Below are 22,986 nucleotides of genomic sequence, written 5' to 3' on the forward strand. Positions count from 1 at the left end.
CGAGACCCTTCTTCAAACTGAATCAATTTGCCAGTCATTAGAAAATATTAAGGTCTTATAGTAAGCCAGGGATGTATTAATTTATGTAATGTATTCAGTGGAGGTGACCTGGACTTCATGGTGTCAAGGATTATCAAGTATCATCTCAAAGCTTCTACAGACAGTGCTTCCCTTCCCTTTGCAGCTGGAAGAGACACTCTGGATGCTGAGTAAGGACTTCCTTCATAAGCTTTATTTTTTTCTTTCTCCTCTTCATTCTCCTGCTCTTCAGCCTCTTCCTCAAGGTCCTCAGGGTTAGGATCTAAATGTTGTTCTTCCTCTGGCTCCACACCTGTCTTTGATATACTAGACTGTCCAACATGAACACAAGGGGAAGTCCCCATTCTAGCTCAGTATATACCAGAGACCAAACTGCAAAGTATGATGACTGGCGAAAACAACTAACAGTACAAATACGAAGATAGACACAAAAAGCTGGAGTAACTCAGTGGGACAGGCATCATCTGTGGAGAGAAGGAATGGATGAAGGAAAGGGTCGAGACCCTTCTTCAGATGTTTGAAGCAATGTTTGAAGCAACTATCGAAAGAGTATCTCATCAAATAAATGAACCAAAGAGCACTTCTTATTAGGTTAATCAGACTTTGTAGACTTTTGGAAGTATCGTAACAGCCTACAGAAAGTTCTGAAGTTCTGAAGTTACCCAGTCAGGTCAAGGAACATCAATAGGCGGTCAAGGAACATCAATCTTTAAATGGTGATGAAAACAAGAATATTGTTTGAGATGCCCCTGGTGCAAGTGAGGTCCATTTAACATAGTGTTGGCAAAAATGCATGCTATCCAAATAGTTGCTTGGTGCCTTCCTCAAGGCAGGAAAACACCAGAAACATTAAAGTGCAGGAGGATGAGGGGTGTTCTTATAAAGATGTATATGATCATGAGAGGAATAAATTGGGTAGATGCACAGAATCTCTTCCCAGAGTAGGGGCATCAAGGACCAGGGAACATAGGTTCAAGGTGAAGGGGGAAAAGCTTTAATCTGAATCTGAGGAGTAATGTTCTCACACAAAGGGTGGTGGATGTATGGAAAAAGCTGCCAGAGGAGATAGTTGAGGCTGGGACTATCCCAACATTTATGAAACAGACAGGTACATGGAAAGCTTGGAGAGATATGGTCCAAACGCAGGCAGGTGGGACTAGTGGAGCTGGGACAAGGTGGTCGTTGTGGGCATGTTGGACGGAAGGGCCTGTTTCCACACTGTATCACTCTATGAAACTATGACTAAGTGAATGGTGCACATAAGTGTTTGCTCCAAAATCATATATAATGTGATTTCAACCAGACATAATTACCGACTCAATAAACCCTGGATAAAATGTAAATTGGATTGTGTATTTTATGTGCCATGTGATCCAGTTTTTAGGTATCATTGTTTGAGTTCAAATAGCAATGTTGAAGAATGGTTTTCAAATATTAACATGAAAGCAGTTCAATGACAATGCTGAAGATCCAAAGTAAAAATACAACATACTGGAGATATTTAGTTGGCCAGACAACACCTGTGATGGATGAAGAAAAGTTAATATTTTGGGTTGATGACCTCTCAGTACTGTTCCCTTGAAGTGTTCCTTTTAAGTATTCTCCACGTGCCACTTTAGTTTCTTCTCATCCCATTTTCATTTATTTCCCTCTATACTGAACATCACTTCTGTAATTTAATTTCTCCTGCCTTCCACTTTATCACAGATCTACCTCGTGTTCTCTCCACCCCTCTATCTGTTTTCTGCCCTTCTGTCTTATTCCTGTTTCTATAAAAAGGTCATTGATATGAAATATTTTAACACTTTTACATTTCTCACATATCTACCAGACTTCCTGAATATTTTTTCCCTTTTGATAGCTGTCTAAATATAATTGGTCTTTCAAAGTACAGCTGCAGGCATGATGGGCTAAACAACTTCCTGTGTGCTAAATGAATCAATGTTAAGATATAATCACTAATTATTACTGACAATATTTTCCAACATATAATTAGGAACAGATCAGGGAAGAAATCCTGCCATTATTTGACATGCTAATCATGTGATTATTAATATATGCAAGTTAGATTCTGCTTCTGAAGTTCTATTCCATTGATGTCTGAATCAGAGTTCAACACAGTAAAACTAGTGTGATACATTTAGCACATCAGAGGAACAATTACTATTGTTTTTACTTCCAAAACAACACTGAAACGCCTACCTTTATTTGCATCCATGCCTCCAACTGCATACAGAGCTCCAACTGTAGACTTCCGAGGTTTAGTTCTAGGACTCTGCATTAGAGGCCGTCTCTCTGGTAACAGGTGATATTTCATGGCTTCCAAGATAAGCTTTTGGCACTCAAGGTCATCTTTGAAAAGAACATTGTTTTCAAGATCAGCCAGAAGCTGAAAAACAAAAAAAAATATTTTTAAAATGGGCAACTAATTTCTTTGTGTGGTAGCAGCATTTCAAGGTTGTATTTTAGTTTTGTCATTTTGTTTAAGGGCAAACCAATAATGATTGAGAAGAATGGAAAGTTTGAGCTGCAGTCATTAAATTGAATTTGATATTCAAAATCATGAAACGCAATGGATGAACCAGCAATACATATCATTACATGTAGTACTGATGTGATTGTGAACTGCATGCAGATTGATAATGAATGTTGAGGGAAAATAGGTATAGAAAATTATTATGACTTGAATTCTGACGAGACACATTCTCAGTTGAACAGTTATCTGCTTGAGTTATATGCCTGACAATATTAATTTTATTTTATTTGATTCACACTTCCCTATACCTACTTGGACGATGGCACAGCTGGAAATAGAACAGAAGCATTGCCTTTCAATTCTGCCTCCATGAAGATGGTTTGGATACCACCAGACACTAGTACAGTGCCATCTCTTTAATCACCTTACTGTTGATTAAATAGAGGCCGGTTTTGCTGCTGCGAACAAGAATTGCATAGTTCTGTTGTTGGTACATATGACAATTAAACATTCTTGGCTCTTTTGAGTCTTGATAATAAAGCAGAGAGCCAAGGAACTTTAAAGATTTTGAATACCTTACATCAATCCAGGTGGATTACTCCTACCTTGTTCCTAAATAGATGGTTCTAAATGATCTGCTCCTAAATAGATGGTTCTACCATGTACAAGCCATAATGCATTGTATGTCACAAAAAAAACTGCTGGAGAAACTCAATGGGTCAAGCAGCTCTGAAGGGGGAAAGTTATTGGTGATTGGGGTTGAGACTACATCAGGAAATTGCTCTCTCCCACAGATGTTGCTTGATCCACTGAGCTCTTCCAGCAGTCTGTTTTCTTTTGCTCCAGTTTCTGGCATTTGCAGTCTCTAGCATCTATATAGATGATATACAATTGGCCACCATTCATGCAGTCTCTAAGCCAAAGAGCAATAATTGATCATGTTCAAAGTATCTAGAAGGAGACGGACAGACTTTTGAAACACAACCTAAGTCCTGGAGTTTGCATAATGGGCACAAAGTACATAAACATTGCACCATGCAAAAAGGTTACCAAGCTATAGTTTTATGGCTCTGTTGCTGGCTCCCCCATATGGAAACTGTGAAATAGTTTGATCTGGTGATGCATCAGTCATCCGCTTGAAACATCAGCAACCTATAGATTGACTAATCTTCAATGTCAGGGTTGGAACGAGGTAAGAGTTCTGTGATAGCAGCCAAGACACTCAGTACTGTGGTCGGGTTGATAACATTTAACATTGCTTACAACAGTTGATTGAAGCATTCATAAAGTGGATTACACAGTTTAAACAATCTAATAGCTCTATTAAGCCTTATCTACAACCAAATATAATTAGTGAAAAACATATTCTAGCAATGTTACAACATTTTGAGATTTTAAAAATCAAGTCTGCAATTTATCCCATCAGATAAAGCACAAAAATAAGTTTAATTTGACACCTAATTCACTTTCATATCTTCAGTATTAAAAACAGTTATGGCCATTTTCATACTCGGAAATTAGCATCTTGTTCCCTATTGATTTTCCATTGACTTAACACAGAAGCTGTGATCGAGGACAGTGAAATGGCCATAACTTTCTTAAAAATTAAGAAAACTGAAAGAAATGTTCAGTTATTATAGATTGAAGCATTCTGAAACAAATATGAAACAATCTTACTTGGATGACCTGAAATTAAAGCATATAATTAGTTAGTTACCCAATTGTAGCTAATTCCAAACTTAAATTACTAGATCTAAACATCTATCCACTTCTTAAGAAAAGATTAACATTTTTAAATAGCCTAAGTGTCCAGATAACATTCACAAAGAATTCACAATAAAACATGATTTTTAAATCTCATTTACATTAATTTATAGGCCAAATGGAAGGAATTTAGTGTTCAATTGCTGTAAATTAATGGCCATTTAAATCAGCTTTCGAGTGGGATCCTGTGGAACTCTGTGGAACGCGCTGGTTTGGAACGTTCCCATTGCGGTAGATTTGTACCCCATATGCCCAGAAAAATACTGCGGGATTTAATGGGGCCCCAAATTAGCTACTCGCAACATAAAACTTTGTATAAAGGGATCTTAAGAAGCCCTTTTTAATGTAAAAATAAACAACCTACCTTCCGTTGTCCCCTGTATGAGATCCGTCCCGTTGTCGGCGGTCGCGAGTTTAGAGGATAATTTTTAACCTACTATAACAATTAAATTAACCAATTAAGTTTAAAAATAGCTGCAGAGAATGAACCTCGCAGCAATTTTTCGTCAGCAACTAAGTAGGCTGAACAACCTCGATTTGAATAGCCTAGGGAAAATCGTGTTTTAAACCCGCCCCCCTCTCAACGGCACCAAAATCACGCACACGGGCTGGGGCAGATCTGCAGCCCTGCTGAAGGTAGGTTTTGCAACACACCTACATATTCTCAATATTTTTTGTAAATTATTCTATCTTGTTCTGTCTCTATATTCAGCCATATTGTTAATTATCTCTTCACCAATCCAACCATTCCTGATTCTTGTGTAGGAAGGAACTGCAGATGCTGGTTTAAACCAAAGATAGACACAAAAAGTTGGAGTAACTCAGCTAGAAGCACAAGTGAACACCATTGGAGAGAAAGTTCCTCTCCAATCTGCACACCATCCTGACTTGGAAATATATTGCCGTTCCTTCATTGTCTCTGGGTCAAAATCTTGGAGCTCTCTCCCTAACAACATTGCAGGTGCAGCCATACCTTAAGGATGGCAGCTGTTCAAGAAACAGCTCAACAAAACCTTCTCAAGAGAAATTATGGATGGGCAAATAAATGTTGGCTCAACCTGCAATGCCCACATTCCTTGAATGAATAACAATAAAAAAATGTAGAACAAATTGAAAATGCGTACAGGAGTAAAACATATATCTTGTCTAGCCTTTTCTGTCATCAATAAGTTCATGTTTGAGCTGTGACGATAGACCCTTCTTTTTTCCAACCTCTTAATAGTTTTTGTTTGACAGAAGTCAATCAGTGTGAACCTACAATCAAATGCCAGTTGTGGAATAGAGTTATAAATTTCCAGCAGTCTTTACGAATAAGATCCAGATTATTCTGTTACTCTGGGCCGAGCAAACACTAGCACCAGAAGTAATGGCAACTTGAAAATATATCCTTATATTTTATACAGAATGGGCAATACTAGGCCCAGGGTATTCAGCTGACTGTCATGTTAAGCACAGTCCTATTCTTGCAGATTACTATTTTTTAAATAGTTTTTAAACTATTCCAGTGAAATTGAACTAAAATGTGAGAAGCAGCACCTCACCTTTATTCCGGGCACACTGTGACCTGATGGACCCAATATTGAATTCAACAACTTTAGGTAACTTGTTTACTCTTTTTGTATTACAACTGGCCAATTCTCCAATAAGGCATGCATCTGTCGTATTGACTCAGTTTTCTCATAGCGAGCATTGCCTGACCTACTGAAACCTTCGTACAGTTTCACATCGCACAGTTATGTGGCACACTTTGTTTGTGTTCTTTCTCTCTAATCTATAATAATAAATTGGAAGTTACAGAGAAAGTACATAAAGTGAGACAGCTTCTTCACCATTCTATACACACCCTGTTAGAGTATTACCTGTAGCGGCAATTGTTATATGTTCAAGAGATTACTCCCTCTAGCTACTTAAGAGACTACATGGCTTCAGGCGAATGTCATAATACACATGTGAGCTCTCCGTGAGACTTTCAGAGCTTCTCGTAAGATAAATCTTCATAACACAATCTTTTGATTAATACTTTCTTTATTGTTGAAGAAAAACTATAAGATATTTATCCGACCTTCATCTCTGACATGTACACTTTAATCTTTGTCAAACTCCAGCATATCGCTTTTAACCATTAGAAAACTCCTCGTGTCTCTGCAAAACTCTACATGGCCGAAGGGTGTTCCTTCACCATGTAGCTCTAAAATTAAACTAAAACTAAGTTTCTGCGTAATAAACCCAGCGGCAAACATGCCCCTGACTATGTAATAAACCCCACCCACATAATTAAGGGCAATCTAAAATTTAGACAAATGCCATAATTAATGACACACAAAATAAGCCAAATGGCCACTACATAACCTTTATCCTATTCTTCCTTGTGTGGCTGCAACTTATTTTCTCATGTCTCCAGTTCTGACGAAGGGTCTTTGTCCTGAAACGTTAATTTTGTATCTCACTCCACACATGCTGTCTTCCCAATTGATTGTTACCACCACATTGTGATGATATTTATATTTTCAAATTTTCCAACTGCAGATTTTTTATTTTCAACATTAATTTGAACACTTTCAAATGCACTATTTTTTGTTTCAAATGTTTTATTTCTGGTTCCCACCATTCATGTTTTCTTTCTTGTAATTACACTACCATATTTATTTGTGGCAGCGAATACATTTATACCTCCTCAAGACTGGCATTTTTCTTCATTAATCCACATCACTTCCTTTCAAATTGCACCTGTTTCAGCATATCATTTTTCCTCTTCTATCTCAGACTTTCCCCTGTTGCCCCCACCGCAGCCCTAATGCCCACACCTTAACATTTATTTTTTAGTTCTGGTGAGAGTTTGTCAACCTGTAAAGTTGACTCATTGTCATTCATCACAGGCACTCCAGCATTTTTTTGTTGTGTATCAGACAGCTGTTGCCTGCAGTACTTTCTTTTCAGATCTTTGTATTTACTACTGTTAGTACTTTACATTCTGTTCTCATCTTAGTCATTATTATACCCTCGATCCATGCCAGACGTTGGAAAGAAATTGTCTTTAAAAAAAAAAAAATCAGCAATTATTGTTTACAATTCCCTCATTATACCTCTGCAGAAAGATTGAAGACTCAAAACCACAAAAACATGAGAAGGAGAGAAAGCTATTCAACAACAAACCGGCAGCAAACTCATCAGCTTCTTTCTGAATGTATTTACAATGATGACAATCACTTGAGAGCTCAGTGCTGGTGCTATACACGTTGAAACTGGGACCTTTGGTGCTGCTAAATTTAAATCTAAATCTAATTCTAAATTTGTGTAAATGCATAATTTTTCAAATGATCATATAAAAAGAGGGAAACAAACCTGCTTAACAATTTAATTATGGTTTTTTTCTTCACGTTCATAGGTTATAAGAGTAGAATTGGGCCATTCGGCCCATTGAGTCTACTCCACCATTCAATCATGACTGATCTCAGCCTCCTAATCCCATTTTCCTGCCTTTTCTCCATAACCATTGACACACATTCTAATCAAGAATTTGTCTATCTCTGCCTTAAACATACCCACTGACTTGGCTTCTCACCTTCTTTCTAAATGAGTACTCTTTAATTCTGAGGCTATGACCTCCGGTCCTAGAATCTTCCACTAGTGGAAACGTCCTTTCCACTATCCACTCTATTCATGTCTTTCATTATTCTGTAAGTTTCAATGAGGTCCGCACTCAACCTTCTAAACTCCAGCAAGTAGAGGCCCAGTGCTGTCAAGCGCTCATCATATGCTAACCCATTCTTGAATTGTAATTTTGATACATGGCTGATATTTATGTTCCTGGTTGAGGATGCTGCACTTTGTATCTATTACTGGGTCCATGGATATCACACATGTGCTAGTTGAGCCCAAGACACCATCTTGAGTAGCTATGTTAGATAAATTAAGCCATCACATCCAAGCTCCCATTAGTTATCGTCACCAGGAAGACAAAGCAATAATTTAAATTTTCGGGAATAAGTCTACTATCTCCCTGCAGTTTCTCTCTCATGGCTTTCTACAGCCAACTGGGATATTATTTCCTCGAGAGTAGATAGATGCTCATTACTTTGTACCACCCATGTTTGGATAGTGCTTCTTCTTTTAGATGCTCACCGCAGGCAAACTCCCGCAGTCTGTAACCCCTTCAGCACCAAGATGTCCAGTAACCAAACTTTGGGAGATTAAAAATCAATGGTACGCAGTTTATGGTCAGCTATGTCTATTGGGCATAGTTGGTGGTTCTCAAACTCAAAGAATATGCTATCTGACTTGCTGAGTTTCATTATCCTGTGTTTATATTTCAGATTTCCAGCATCTTCACATTTGCAGATTTTTTTCAATTATTTATCTACCACTTTTCATGTTCCTTCTATCGAGCAAACATAGAAAATATGATAGGAGTGGGCGATTCAGTCCCTTGAGCCTTTCAGTCATTCAACAGAATTATAATTGATCCGCCATTTCAAATGCATATTCCCATTCTTTCCCTGTAACTTTTGTGTTGATGCTTCTTACTTGTATAGTGCCATTTGACACCCACTACCTACTGTAAAAGAGATTTTCATAGGTAGAGTTCAAAAAATTGTCATCTCACTATTGAACCTCTTACACCATATCCTGGGACCTTAAAGCGCCCATTAACTCCTGCACAGTGGCACAGTGGTAGAGTTGCTGCCTTACAGTGCCAGAGACCCGGGTTCAATCCTGACCACGGGAGCTGTCATTACGGATTTTTCACGTTCTCCCTGTGATTGCGTGGGTTTTCTCTGAGTGCTCTGATTTCCTCCCACATTTGAAAGATGTGCAGGTTTGTAGGTTAATTGGCTTCTGTAAATTGACTTTGGTGTGTAGGGTAGTACAGGGTTGGTGCTGGACAGCTTGGACTTGGTGGGCCAAAGGGCCTGTTTCAGTGCTGTACCTCTAAATTAAACTAAACTGTGCAGCCAAGTTTTGATGTCACTGGATAGCATGGAAACTGACATTTTGGCCCACCAGGGTCAAACACCCATTTACACAAATCCAATTTTCTATCCTCCCACATTCCCATCAGCCCCCTCAGATTTTACCTCTCATCTATAACAAATTGAATTGAATTGAATTGAATATTTCTTTTATTAGCCAACTATGCATACATACAAGGAATTTGCCTTGGTGCTTTGCTCGCAAGTAACAACACGATATACAGTAGACAGTCAAAAATAAAACATAATTTAAACATGTAATGAATGAAATAAAATACCAGAGCACAAGGAGGCTACAAACTTTTGGCTATTGAGTAGAGCTACTGGTTGTGGATAAAAGCTGTTTTTATGTCTGGCTGTGGCGGTTTTGACAGTCCGCAGGAGCATTCAAAGAGTTTGTGGCCAGGGTGAGAGGGGTCAGAGATGATCTTACCCCCACTCTTCTTTGACCTTGCAGTGTACAGCTTGTCGATGGGGGAAGGTTGCAACTAACAACCTTTTCGGCTGATCGAATGATGCACTGCAGCCTCCGGATGTCATGCTTGGGTGGCTGAGCCAAACCAGACCATGATGGAGAAGACTCTATGATGGCAGTATAAAACTGGACCATCATTGCCTGTGATTGATTGTATTTTCTCAGTTGTCGCAGAAAGTACATTCTCTTTTAGTCCTTTTTGACTGTGGAGTCGATGGTGGCCTCCCATTTAAGGTCCCTGGAGATGATGGTTCCAAGGAACTTAAATGACTCCACAGATGTGACTGTGATGTTGTGGATGGTGCGTGGGGGGAGGGGAGGGGAAGCTCTCCTATCAATTCCACCACCTTAAGAACATTGAGCTCCAGGATGTTGCGATGGCACCAGGACGCCAGCTGTCACTCCCTGTCTGTAGGCAGATTCCTCCCCATCCTGGATCAGTCCAATCAGAGTTGTGTCATCCGCAAACTTGAGAAGCTTGACAGAGGAGTCTGTGGAGGTGCAGTCTTTGATGTAGATAGAATAAAGGAGAGGAGAGTGTATGCAGCCTTATGGTGCTCCAATGCTAAGGGTCTGTGGGTCCAAGATGAGCTTTCACAACCTCAACCATGCTGCTTCCTGTCTGTCAGGAGGTTGATGATCCACTGAGGAGTTCAGGCACTGTCAACTGGAAGAGTTTGGAGTGTAGTAGCTCAGCCACAATGGTGTTGAATGCAGAGCTAAAGTCCACAAACAAAATCCTTGCCTAGGTCCCCTGGCGATCTAGGTGCTGGAGGATGAAGTGCAGGACTAGGTTGACTGCATAACCCACTGATCTATTTACCCGGTATGCAAACTGCAGGGGGTCCAGCAGGGGGTTTGTGATATTTTTCAGGTGGGCCAGTGTGCCTTTCAGGGGTCCTCATGATTACAGAGGTCAGTATGACAGGCCTGTAGTCATTAAGACCAGTAATCCTTGGCTTTTTCGCTACAACAGTGGAGACTTTGAAGCAGGCAACGACAGTGCAGGTTTGCAGGGACTGATTGAAAATGCCGTTGTAGACTGGGTGCCAGTTGTTTGGCATAGCTTGAAGGTATAAGGTGAAACACTGTTCGGTCCTGGAGATTTTTGGCTTTTCTGTCTCCTGAATAGCTTTTCCACCTCCTTAATTGCTATTGTTAGTGATGGAGAAGTGGCCAGACTGATGTTGGGCTGCAAGGAGGGGGTGGGTAGTGGATGATGGCCCAGTCTTTGGGCCCTCATAAGGTTAAAGTAAGGTTAAGTTAACGTGATCAATTATCCTACCGAACCAGCATGATTTGGGATAATCTGACAAAATCGCAGAACGTGGTGGAGTCCCACCTGGTCACTGGGAATGTGGAAACTATACATGGATTGAACCTAGGTTGCTGGATCTGCGAAGCAGTAGATCTGCTAGTGTGGGTATGTTATAACGAGGGAAATCATTTGGACACAGCGGGATCTCATGGACTGCAGTGTATTAAAACCAGAGAGCAGCTTTTAGAGAAAAAACGTGCGGGAGAATGAGGGAGCATCTGGGAAAGGAAAAGGACAGATATGTTTCAGGTAAGGTTTACTATTCAGACTGATGGAGTAAAGTGAAGAAAGTAGATAGAAAGAGGTAAGTCAAAGAGAGGGGGAGCATGCAAGAGGTGATCATTTATAGGTGGATTCAGGTGAGGAGGGAAGGATGGCAGATAAGTGGAGATAGTAGCCAAAGCTGAAGGTGGAGTAGAGACATACAGTAGAGAGGTGGAATCTGAGAAGGAGGAATATAGAGAGTGAAATGTGGCACCAGGAGGGATGGATAGTGGGTGGTAGGGAATGGAAGGGGGAAATGGGAGCAGAAATGAAAATGTGGGACTCGGAGTATGGAGAGGTGGGAGATTAGTGGATGATGGAGGAGGGGAATGGAAGTTGGTGATGGGCACAAACAGTGAAAAGAAAGGTGTGTGGCACAGAGTGGGGGGTGTGGGGTGTTTACCTGAACATGGAGAATTCAATGTTTGTGTCATTGGTAAATGAGGTGCTGTTCTTGCAGTGTTGGGGCAGGGTAGGGGCGCTGCAAGCCGGCGTGTTAGTTCATTCTACTTTTTTTGTTTTTTTTAGTATGTCCTAACGTGGGTTTTTAGTTGTTTCTCTGTGTGTCATGTGTGAGGGATGGTGTGGGGGGGTAAGGGGGAAACCGTTTCGGTTGCCTCCTCCATGGAGAGGCAACTTTTTTTTTCATGTCGCCTCCTCCGTGGCCTAACAGCAAGGTTCGGGCGGCCTTTCCCGGAGAAAAACGCCCGGGGCTTCAGCGGCGGGCGCAGCGTGGACTCTCGTTGCGGAGTGGGCGAGCCCTCGCTGGGGCTCGCCAGAGGGGTGTGCTCCATTTCGCTGGCCCGCGGCAGCCGGCAGCCTGAAGCCGCGGTCTGCAGAGCTCCAGCTGGCGCTGCGTCTGCAGCCCGGGTTCCCCCGTGGGGGACCCGGGGGAAGAAGAGCTCCAATTGCCGGCCCGCGGCCAACTTCTACCGCGGGCCTGGCGTGGATTACCAACAGGAGCGGGGTCCCTCGCCAGGGATCCCTGGAGGGGAGTTTCGACCGTCCTGCAGCCTGCGGTGCTTCTGGCTGCGGCGCAAACTTTAAATCTTCGGCCGCCGACCTGCGGTCTACACCAACTTGAAGCCGCGTTCTCCGGTGGGGAAGATCCGATTCTGGACTTACCTGGACTTTTTACCTAGTCCTTTTACCATCTGGACGCCGGCAGCGACGGCTGCGGAGGGTTGAGGTCCCGACCACGGGAGAAAATGGAGGAGGACTGGCCAAATTTTGTGCCTTCTACCATAGTGATGAATGCTGTGGTGGATGTTTGTGTTCAATTTTTAGTGTGTTTTTTGTGTGTCCTTTATCATTGTACCGCTGCTGGCACATTCATTTCACTTGCACTTTATGTGCAATGTGACGAATAAAACCGTATTGTATTGTATTGTATTGAGAGAGTAAACACTCTTGGCCAGAGGTGAGTAATGAACACACTACCATCCACACCTTGAACCTCAAGCTAAAAATACTTCTATTCTGTTTATGATCTGTGCCCCTGAAGCTTCTGCTGTGCTTGTCGCAGGCCAATCGGCACAGTGCTGGGTCATGAATTCTTACTGAAAGCTTGCATTGTAAGGGATGGTAGAGTTGACCTTGATTATATTAGCAAGATTGAATAGACTAGGTTATATTCAGAGGAGCTTAAAGTTAAAAATGATTGTGCAGAGAGGAACAGATCAAACGTGGAGAGAACAGAGCTTTACGTTTGTAGGGGTTGGCGATCAGAGGGAGGTTGAGGAACATAAATATCATCAAAGGTGATGGGAATCAGGAACTAACACTTGGCCTGAGGGTGGTGGATTACATAAAAATTAGTCTCAACGCTTTTTCTCACCTATTATTGCCATGATGTTGCGAACTCCACCGTTTTATGATATATCATGACTTTACATTTTTCAAGTTGTTATTCCACTACCATATTTATTTATTGCTGTTAATTGCTATGCCTCAATTATGGGGTTCAAATGCTTTCTAACTGGCTTTTAAGGATGCTAATTATGACAATTGAATCTTTATGCTCTATTCCATATCCCACTGAGTATTGGCCACAGTGTGTGCTAAATTCAGGCAAATAAAAGATTAAAGTCTCCGACTGACAACCTCAGTCAATGAAACGTAGAAAAACGTTGAAAATGCTCAGTTAACTATTTTATACTGTGTCAATAACAATGTCTGGGCTTGCCAAAGAAACAAATGTTTATCGACAAAACAGTTTGACCCAATCACATGGGCACCTGGTTTTTGGATGATTACTTCTTCAGATCCAATACTGTATTTAGTTTAGAATGCACACCAAGGGACAACAGAACGAGATCAAACAAGTCACTGAGATTACCAATACAGTTAACCTAGCTCACAGAATTGTTTTTCTTCCATTTTCTAGCCCAAGATGTCTGAGCTGTCAGGTGTTTACAAACTCTGTAAGCATCAGCATTGAGTCAATAAAAAGTGCAACAACAGTTTGAAATCTGGCACAAAAGGATGATGAAGATAAAAACTTATAGATTTAATTAAGTATAAGTTCTGGTGCGGGGACAATGACTACACCAACATACTCATGGTCGGGTGAACTCCCATGAAAAGGTTAAAAGAGGATGGTGAGGAGATGGTCTGGGTTAATATGGGGGCCCTTGTCATTTGTGGGCAGGTGAGCAGCTGGTGGCCTTGGGCTTGTCATTTGTGGGCAGGTGAGCAGCTGGTGGCCTTGGGCTTGTCCTAGCAATTGAGTTTTGTTCCAAAAGGAGGTGCTGGTGGTCTCAGGCTTGTCCCAACGGCTTAGGCTTGGCACAAGAGGAGGTGTTGACAGCCTCAGACTTGCCTTTGCTGCTCAGTCTTGCCTTCAGTGAGGAGGAACTGGCAGTTCCTCGGGCTTGTCCCAGCAGCTCAGTCTTGCTCTGCATGTGAAGACACAATCCCTTGTCATTTGTGGGAAGGTGAGGAGACACTGGCAGTCTTAGGCTTGCCGTGATACCTTGGTCTTTGTCTCAAAAAGGAGGAGCTAGTGATTTTGGGCTTGTCCCAGTGGCTCAGTCCCGGCCTCAAAGAAGGAGTACTGTCGGTAGACATGCTGGACTGAAGGGCCTGTTTCTCTCTTCGTAACTCTCTAAATTGAAGGCCATCTATTACTCTGCTAATAACATGTCCTGTAGACTTCAAACACCTCCCCAAAAGAAAATCATTATTGTCCACTATATGATATATCATGATATCATATGATGATCTGCACTGAGGTTCTTGCATTCCACCTTATTTGTGTGTTCTTTGTAATGGCACAGATAGCATCCTGAAACTCCACTACACCGATTGTCTCACACAGTCCAAACAAATTATGGACTCTTCCTCTGAATTGCTAGCTAGCAAGAAGATAAATATTTTCATTTATCTGCAAATGTTAAATCATTGTCCAAATAATCCTTGGATTCTCAATTGCATTTGCCATGGGATAATTCATCATGATCTTGTTCATGAGTCCTTCAGGTTGTGTATCTCATTCCCACTGCACTGCAGTACTTTTTATATCTGTTCCCAGTGAAGTAAAACATGTCCATGACTTCCAAAAAACTGCTTAATAGTATTTTTATATCCCAAATGATAATCTTCATTGCTATCTTTGGTTCCATTATTACCTCACCTTTGGGAAAATTACCTTCCCGTTGTACAATTTCACCACAGCTTGTATTTCATTCGCCTTAATGTTTTTTTTTTTTAAATTTCACTAACCTGCCACTGTTCAAAATATTGGCACAATATCTGGCTGAGATCTATTACAGTGGATCTTGAGCTTGGCAGCTTTCCCCCTCTTTATGCCTCAACACCTCTTCACGTGGGGTCTTATCAATCTTTCTGTACAGGTACAATGGATAACTACTCAGAAATTGAGCACAACCCCTATTCTCTTGGAGGCAGCCACACATCAGCTCCACACTCACATTTTGTATGTTGTTCAATGATCTGTAATACACAGCTCTCACCAAATCAGATTCAGTTTCAATTCAGATTCAATTTTAATTGTCATTGTCAGTGTACAGTACAGAGACAACGAAATGCATTTAGCATCTCTCTTGAAGAGCGACATAGCAAACGATTTGAATAAATAATAATAAGTGTCCGGGGGGGGGGGGGTCCAACTGTCCATGTCTCTGTTTACGCAACTATTTGCCATATATATTAATGATTTGGAAGAGGGAATTAGGAGCAACACTAGCAATTTTGCGGATGACACAAAGCTGGGTGGCAGTGTGAACTGTGAAGAGGATATTAGAAGGTTGCAGGGTGACCTGGACAGGTTGAGTGAGTGGGTAGATGCGTGACAGATGCAGTATAATATAGATAAATGTAAGGTTATCCACTTTGGTGGTAAAAACAAGGGGGCAGATTATTATCTCAATGGGGTTACATCAGGTGAGGGGGAGGTATAGCGAGACCTGGGTGTCCTTGTACACCGGTCACTGAAAGTTGGCGTGCAGGTACAGCAGGCAGTGAAGAAAGCTAATGGAATGTTGACCTTCATAAGAGGATTTCAGTATAGGAGTAAAGAGGTTCTTCTGCAGTTGTATAGGGCTCTGGTGAGACCACATCTGGAGTATTGTGTACAGTTTTGGTCTCCTAATTTGAGGAAGGACCTCCTTGTGATTGAAGCAGTGCAGCGTGGGTTCACGAGATTGATCCCTGGGATGGCGGGACTGTCATATGAGGAAAGATTGAACAGAATAGGCTTGTATTCACTGGAGTTTAGATGGATGAGGTCGATCTTATAGAAACATATACAATTATAAAAGGACTGGACAAGCTAGATGCAGGAAAAATGTTCCCAATGTTGGGTGAATCCAGGGGCCACAGTCTTAGAATAAAACAGGTCATTTAAGACTGAGGTGAGAAAAAACTTCACCCAGAGAGTTGTGAATTTATGGAATTCCCTGCCACAGAGGGCAGTGGAGGTCAAGTCACTGGATGGATTTAAGAGAGAGTTAGATAGAGCTCTAGGGGCTAGTGGAGTCAAGAGATATGGGGAGAAGGCAGGCACGGGTTATTGATAGGGGATGATCAGCCATGATCACAATGAATGGTGGTGCTGGCTCGAAGGGCCCGTTAGGCCTCCTCCTGCACGTATTTTCTATGTTTCTATGTTTCTATGTCTCAGTTCCATCTAGTCTCAGATCCAACTAGTTGTTGACTACTTTATAAGGCACATAAGCTTTACAATCAACATCTGCAAGAAGAAGGTCCTCCAGCAACCATACCCTGCTCCATAACACTGTCCTTCCACAATGAAGGTCAATAGGGTCAATGTGGACCTCATCCTAAATCTTGGGTGCTACCTCTCTCCGATTTCAATGAGGAAATTCATCATCACATTCATGTTCACCACAGCCTTTGTCTGACCAACGAAAAGGGTGTTTAAAATTCAAGATCTCAAACTTGTAACAAACTCCTGGTCTACAAAGCAGCCATAATCAATATTGTTCTGTATCCTTCTGAGACCACTCAAGACACTGAAAGGATATTGCCAATGTTCTGTCTGTAAAATCCGCCAAAACATTAGGAGAATCAATTGTCCTCCTCTGAGCTAATATCCCAGCATTAATGATATATTACACTCTGTCTATTGAGCAGACCATGTTCTTTGGATCTCAAGACCCCCAAAAGAGTCACTTTATTCTGTGTTCTGCCACAGGAAGAGATTACCAGGTAATCAATATCTTAGGTCAAAGATCCATCACAAGAAATATATTTTCCTCTCTATACCAATTCTGACAAAGGGACTTTAACCTGAAACATTGATTCTGTTTCTCATTTCACAGATGGGCCCGATGTGCTGAATATTTCCAGCATTTTTATTTCAGATTTATAGCATCTGCCATTTTAGTTTTGATTTTCAATGTTGCTCTTTCTAGATAGTGACAAATACCATGAGTAGATTTGGGGGTGGTATGTTTAAGTGGTTGACAAATGCAATTTGTCAAGTCAAGTCAATTTGTCACATACACATACGAGATGTGCAGTGAAATGAAAGTGGCAATGCTCGCGGACTTTTGTGCTAAAAGACAAACAACCAAACAGCCAAACAAACTATAAACACAATCATACCACACATATTATTTTACATAATAAATAATGGAAGGAAAAAATGTTCAGTAGAGTTAGTCCCTGGTGAGATAGGCGTTTACAGTCCGAATGGCCTCTGGGATGAAACTCCTTCTCAACCTCTCCGTTCTCACCACATGGCAACGGAGGCGTTTGCCTGACCGTAGCAGCTGGAGCAGTCCGTTGCAGGGGTGGAAGGGGTCTCTCATGATATTGTTGGCTCTGGAGTTGCACCTCCTGATGTTTAGTTCCTGCAGGGGGGGCAAGTGAAGTTCCCATAGTGCGTTCGGCTGAACGCACTACTCTCTGCAGAGCCTTCTTGTCCTTGGCAGAGCAATTCCCAAACCAGATGGTAATGTTCCCGGACAAGATGCATTCCACCGCCGCTGCGTAGAAGCACTGGAGGATCCTCGGAGACACTCGGAGATTGACTGTTCTAACTAGAATTCTATTGAGTCCAAAACAATGGATTGGCAGCTTTACTCTCATATGATAGATTATATTGGAGATCTTCAATGAAATGAAGAATGGGGGCATGGGAAATGTGGTGTAAATGTAAGTTGGAAGTTTAATTTAGTTTATTGTCACGTGGACCGTGGTACGATGAAACTCTTTTGTTGCGTGCTAACCAGTCAGCAAAAATACAATACATGATTAAAATCAAGCCACTTAGAGTGCACAAATATATGACAAGGGAATAACTTTTAGTGCAAGGTAAAGCCAGTAATGTCCGATCAAATATAGTCGGAAGTGGTGACTAGATGTTAGAATAAACAACAGTCATTCATCCCGAGACATCTTGTTATCTGTAGCTATACAAATAGCACCACAACATAAACATTTAGGGAACATAAAACAACGCATTTCAGTATTGAGGAATTGAATGGGAAAGAAGGAGAAGCGATCAAAAAGACGAGAACAATTAAACTTACTTGAGGTGGGAGCAGTGGTAATCTGATGTATGCGAGCAGCACGCCAAGATCGCGACATCTCCTCTGCAAATCATATTTCACCCACATCATCAGGGCATGAAATATCGTCTCTTCATCTGGAACATTCACATCATCACTTACAAGAAGTTTCAGGATGTCATCTGTAGGCAACAGCAGAAATTCTTGATTTCTAATCACCTCCATAATGTGTTCCTGTGAAATTAAAATAGACGACTTGTCAGAAATCAATCTTTGGTCACCATAGAATCTGTTTTTAGTCCTAAATGTGTAAAGATCAGTCTTTTCCCCATGTTGCTTCCAGTGCTACTGAAGTAATTTCAGAATTCTGACATCCATATTGTACATGGAAATCTCCTTCATATCCTTGGGTTTTGATTTCAAAGAGCACCTCGCTAATCAATCCCTTGTTATCATGCAGCATGTAAATTGAACATTTAATGCATCAAGTCTATACCAACCAATTTGGTTTTAAATATCTTTACCAATCTGATCGGGTACTGATTGGGGATGATCAGCCATGATCGCACTGAATGGCAGTGCTGGCTCGAAGGGCCGAATGGCCTACTCCTGCACCTATTGTCTATTGTCTATTGTCAATCCACACTTACTGGATATATCACATGTTCTCTGGTAATTGCTTAAAATTTAGCAAGCCATTGAGTACACAATGTATAAATCAATGACAGAAGAACACATGATGAAAATACTACTGGAGGTCCATTGTACCTTTGTCAAAGATTTGGTGGATTTGCCATGGAAACTGGTCATATTAAAACATAATCAATAACACCTTTTAATTCAGATGCAAATGCTGTCCATGAAGGTTTGAGTGAAAATATCCTAGTAACAAAAGGTCCAAAAGTTCTGTTCATGATGACTATATTGCACATAATCAGATGAATCAAGATTCAAATGCAAAGTGGTTAAAGTTATAAAATAAGTGATCATTTTCCTAATAATCATATTGACATTTAACAGTTGTACAAACCATCCTCTTTGACCAAATTCTCTCGTCCTTCAACTCAGACACTTAGAAAATAAGCAAGGCAATTATCTTGCAGAGCCAATAAATACAGCAGAATGGTCTGTTATCAGAGTATATCAGTAAAGAAGCGCTCCTTGAATTAAAAAGATATTGAGAAATTTTAACGTGTAGATTTCCTCAGTGAACACTATGCATGATCTGATCTGTGATATTTACTACTATACATCTACTATACATATTATTATACAACTGAATTATACTCATATACCTTTCCAGCTGCCTCTCTCTGCTTTTTTCTCCACTACAATATTTCTAAAGACTTCGCTCTTTGCCCAAGCTTCTGATCATCTGCCCTAAAATCTCAAGTAGTTTAATCTCGACATTCCTTTGTAATGTCTTGTGAGATTTTACTATTCACAAGGTGTTGCTGCATTGCAAGTTGTATCCAAACTTCCCAAATATCTTTGCAACGTCGATTTATTTTACCAATGCATAAAAACACCTTTATTATTCAGAACGGCCCGGCAAAGTTGAACAACAACGTGCCCCATACAAAACTAGTGCCGTGCATATTGATTCATATCCTTGACAGTGGCAGCATTCTAAGAAGTTGATCAATAAGAAACCGTCGCATCTATAATTCATTACAAAATATAAAAACTCATTCCAACTCATTCCTCTCCACCCCCGTTCTCCTCCACTCAATATTATCTCAGCTGTCAAATGTGATTGCCTTTCTATTTGTCCTTGCCGACTCTAAGTTTCCAGCCACCCGAAGAATGCATACATTTTTGGTGGGTATGTTCTATCACTTCAAGTTGACGAGTTCCCAATCAAATCGTGTTCTCGAGGTAATATACTCTAAGAATAAAAATCTCTTTATTTTCTTTGCTCTTGAACACGTTTTCCCCATGGGGTTTTGCCAACAGTAATTTTGCATCTGCAAACAGAAGTGAAGGAGTAACAGTCCATGTGGTCACCATCCTGGCATATAGCTACGTGTGTGCAGACTGCTATGTTTCCCTAAACTTCAAATGCCTAGCATCGGCGGTGACTCAGTCTAGGGTATCCGAAGGTTTTGAAAGACTGTTTATAGTTCTTCTATTCTTAAAGATAAACTGGCTGTTGAGAAAATCAATGAGTCACAGTTATACAAAGCTGGAAGTTATGATGAGGATGGTGTTCCTAATTTGAACCAAAGGGCCCGTCCCACTGTATGAGGTAATTCAAGAGTTCTCCTGAGTTTCCCCTGATTCGAACTCGGAGAATTATGGTAATAGCTGCTCGTAGGTATTCGGGGCTCTCGTGGACATTTTTCAACATGTTGAAAAATCTTCACGAGCCTTCACGAGCTTACCGCGTTTCCCGAGTACCTGCCGTTCGTGTGACGAGCCGCTAAGAGATGTCCCGAGCTCCGATGTACCCGCTACGTACATTCTACGTGCTTACCACAAGTTTGATTTTTGTTTTAACTCGGGAGAGCTCTTGAATTACCTCGTACAGTCGGGCAGGCCCTTAAGCATGCAGTAAGAGGTTTGGCCACCTGAGCTTCTGAAATGTATTTTAATTGAAGCATATAATTTGCCACCGTCAATTCATTCAAACTTCAAATACAGGATACAGTACACCCTGAGCTAAGGAGGCATAATGGTCCTAAAAATCTGTCTGCATTGCGATCTTTTGCAATCTGCCTTAACAAAAAAAAAGCTAAATTTGTTCTTTCCTCTGCATTTTGGTTATATTGGTTCTTTTTTTCCCCACATAAATTCCGTGTGAAGATTCCCAGGATGCGTCATGGAGTTGAGCAGCGGACAGGCCGCCCAGAACAATCTGGTGGAGAACAAAGAGGTACCTGGCGGAGAGCCACCAAAACCAAAGAGGGTTCCTGCAGGGAGCTGCTGAGAGCAAAGAAAGACCCGGCAGGGGGTCGCCAAGAACTCAGAGGGATCCAGCGGGCCGTCTGCGGCCACATGCGGCGGCAGGCCTGGTTTGCCACTGTGAGAAGATAAGATCGGTGTCCCGAACTCGTAGATACAATCCCACACCCCGGGGGCTTGCTCGGTTCGGAAGAATCTCCGGGAGCCCGGGACAATGGACGCCCGCGATGGTTGAGCCACATGGACTGGCTCGCGCAACGTGAGCTGGTTTCAAATGAGCAACAGACACAGTTTCATGCCGGCCTCCCATGTCCAAATCAAATGTAGTAGTGGGCCCGTGCCGCAGAAAGGGACCTTTATACGGGCGCTGCAAGGGTGACCTGTTGGAGTCACGGTGAAGAAAAACATATGGGCAGCCCATCAGCGGTAGTGGTACATGGGAAGGGGCCACTCCATGACGCGACGTTGCGATGGGATACAGGGCGCCAACCCTCTCCCGCAAGCGGATGAGCACCGATAATGGGGGTTCCTGGGACCCATCAGCAGCAGGGACAAACTCCCCGGGGACGGTGAGCGGAGCACCATATACCAACTCCGCGGAGGACGATGACAGATCCTCCTTGGGGGCCGTCCGAATCCCCAACAGGACCCATGGAAACTTATCTATGCACCCAGGGTCCATGAGACGAGCCTTCAGGGTGGCCTTCAGACAGAGGTGGAACCGCTACAACAACCCATTTGACTTGGGATGGTACGCTGTCATGTGGTGGGGCAGTTCCACCGCTGTCTGAAGGCTCAGAAGGCACTCAGGGCTCAGATTCTTGGTGGACACGGGGCAGAGGTCAGCTTATTGCCCCCATCTGGACTCGACCTTCATGCTGGTAAGAAGGACCCCCCGTTAATTGCTGCGAGTGGCAGTTCAATCCACACATATGGCATCCGCACGGTTCCTGTCATTTTCGGCGTGTGCCCATTTATCATCGTGGATGTGGCCCAGCTAATGCTGGGCGCAAATATCTTGTGAGCACATTCGCTCCTCGTGGACGTAAGGGGCCAACATCTCATCCACGCGTCAACTTTTGAGAAGATCTCCTTGCGCTCTACTGCACCCACCGCGCCAGTCAGAAACCCTGTAGTGATGGTGGACAATGTCTATGCCTAGGTACTGGCTGAGTTTCCGGACCTTGTCACCCCCAAGTTCGGCTCGGCAAGCCTGAGGCACGGTGTCATGCATCATATTCTGACATCGGGTCCACCGCTCCACGCTCGCACCCGCAGGCTCGCTCTTGACAAGCTCCTCATAGCAAAGGCAGAGTTTCGGAGTATGCAGGCCATGGGCATCGTTCAACGCTCCAACAGCCCATGTGCCTCCCCGCTGCACATGGTGCCGAATGTGCCCGGCAGCTGGAGGCCGTGTGGGGACTACCGCAGCCTTAACGAGGCCATGACCACTGACCGTTACCCTATTCCCCACATACAGGACTTCTCAGCCTATCTGGCCAGGGCTAGATTCTTCTCCAAGTTCGACCTAGTCCGGGGATATCACCAGATCCCTGTTCGACCGGAGGATGTCCCCAAGACGGCAATTCAGGGGGGGGTTGGTTGTCATGAGGTGGCACCCGTGACTAGCGCCTCCCACACCAAGACGCCGCCCTCCAGATCCGATGGTTCGTTGTGCCTCTGGGTTGCCACCAGGTGCCGCCACATGACCACATGAGAGAATAAACACGTCTAGTGAACGCAACTCGTGTCCGATTAGTTTTTGGCTGAACTCCTTC

The 22,986-nt window shown here is 42.4% G+C and overlaps 1 protein-coding gene across 1 annotated transcript in view; it reads right to left on the minus strand.

The window, feature by feature from the left end:
* The window catches only part of LOC129697949 (kelch-like protein 1), a 357,960-nt gene that overhangs the window by 78,616 nt on the left and 256,358 nt on the right, over positions 1-22,986 (minus strand). The window contains exons 5-6 of the mRNA XM_055636695.1: positions 18,326-18,538; positions 2,242-2,428 (exon numbers count right to left, since the gene is read on the minus strand). Of these exons, the coding sequence (XP_055492670.1) occupies positions 2,242-2,428; positions 18,326-18,538 (400 nt within the window). The remainder of the gene's footprint in view (positions 1-2,241; positions 2,429-18,325; positions 18,539-22,986) is intronic.

Source organism: Leucoraja erinacea, chromosome 6, assembly GCF_028641065.1.
Source record: "Leucoraja erinacea ecotype New England chromosome 6, Leri_hhj_1, whole genome shotgun sequence".
NCBI lineage: Eukaryota > Metazoa > Chordata > Chondrichthyes > Rajiformes > Rajidae > Leucoraja > Leucoraja erinaceus.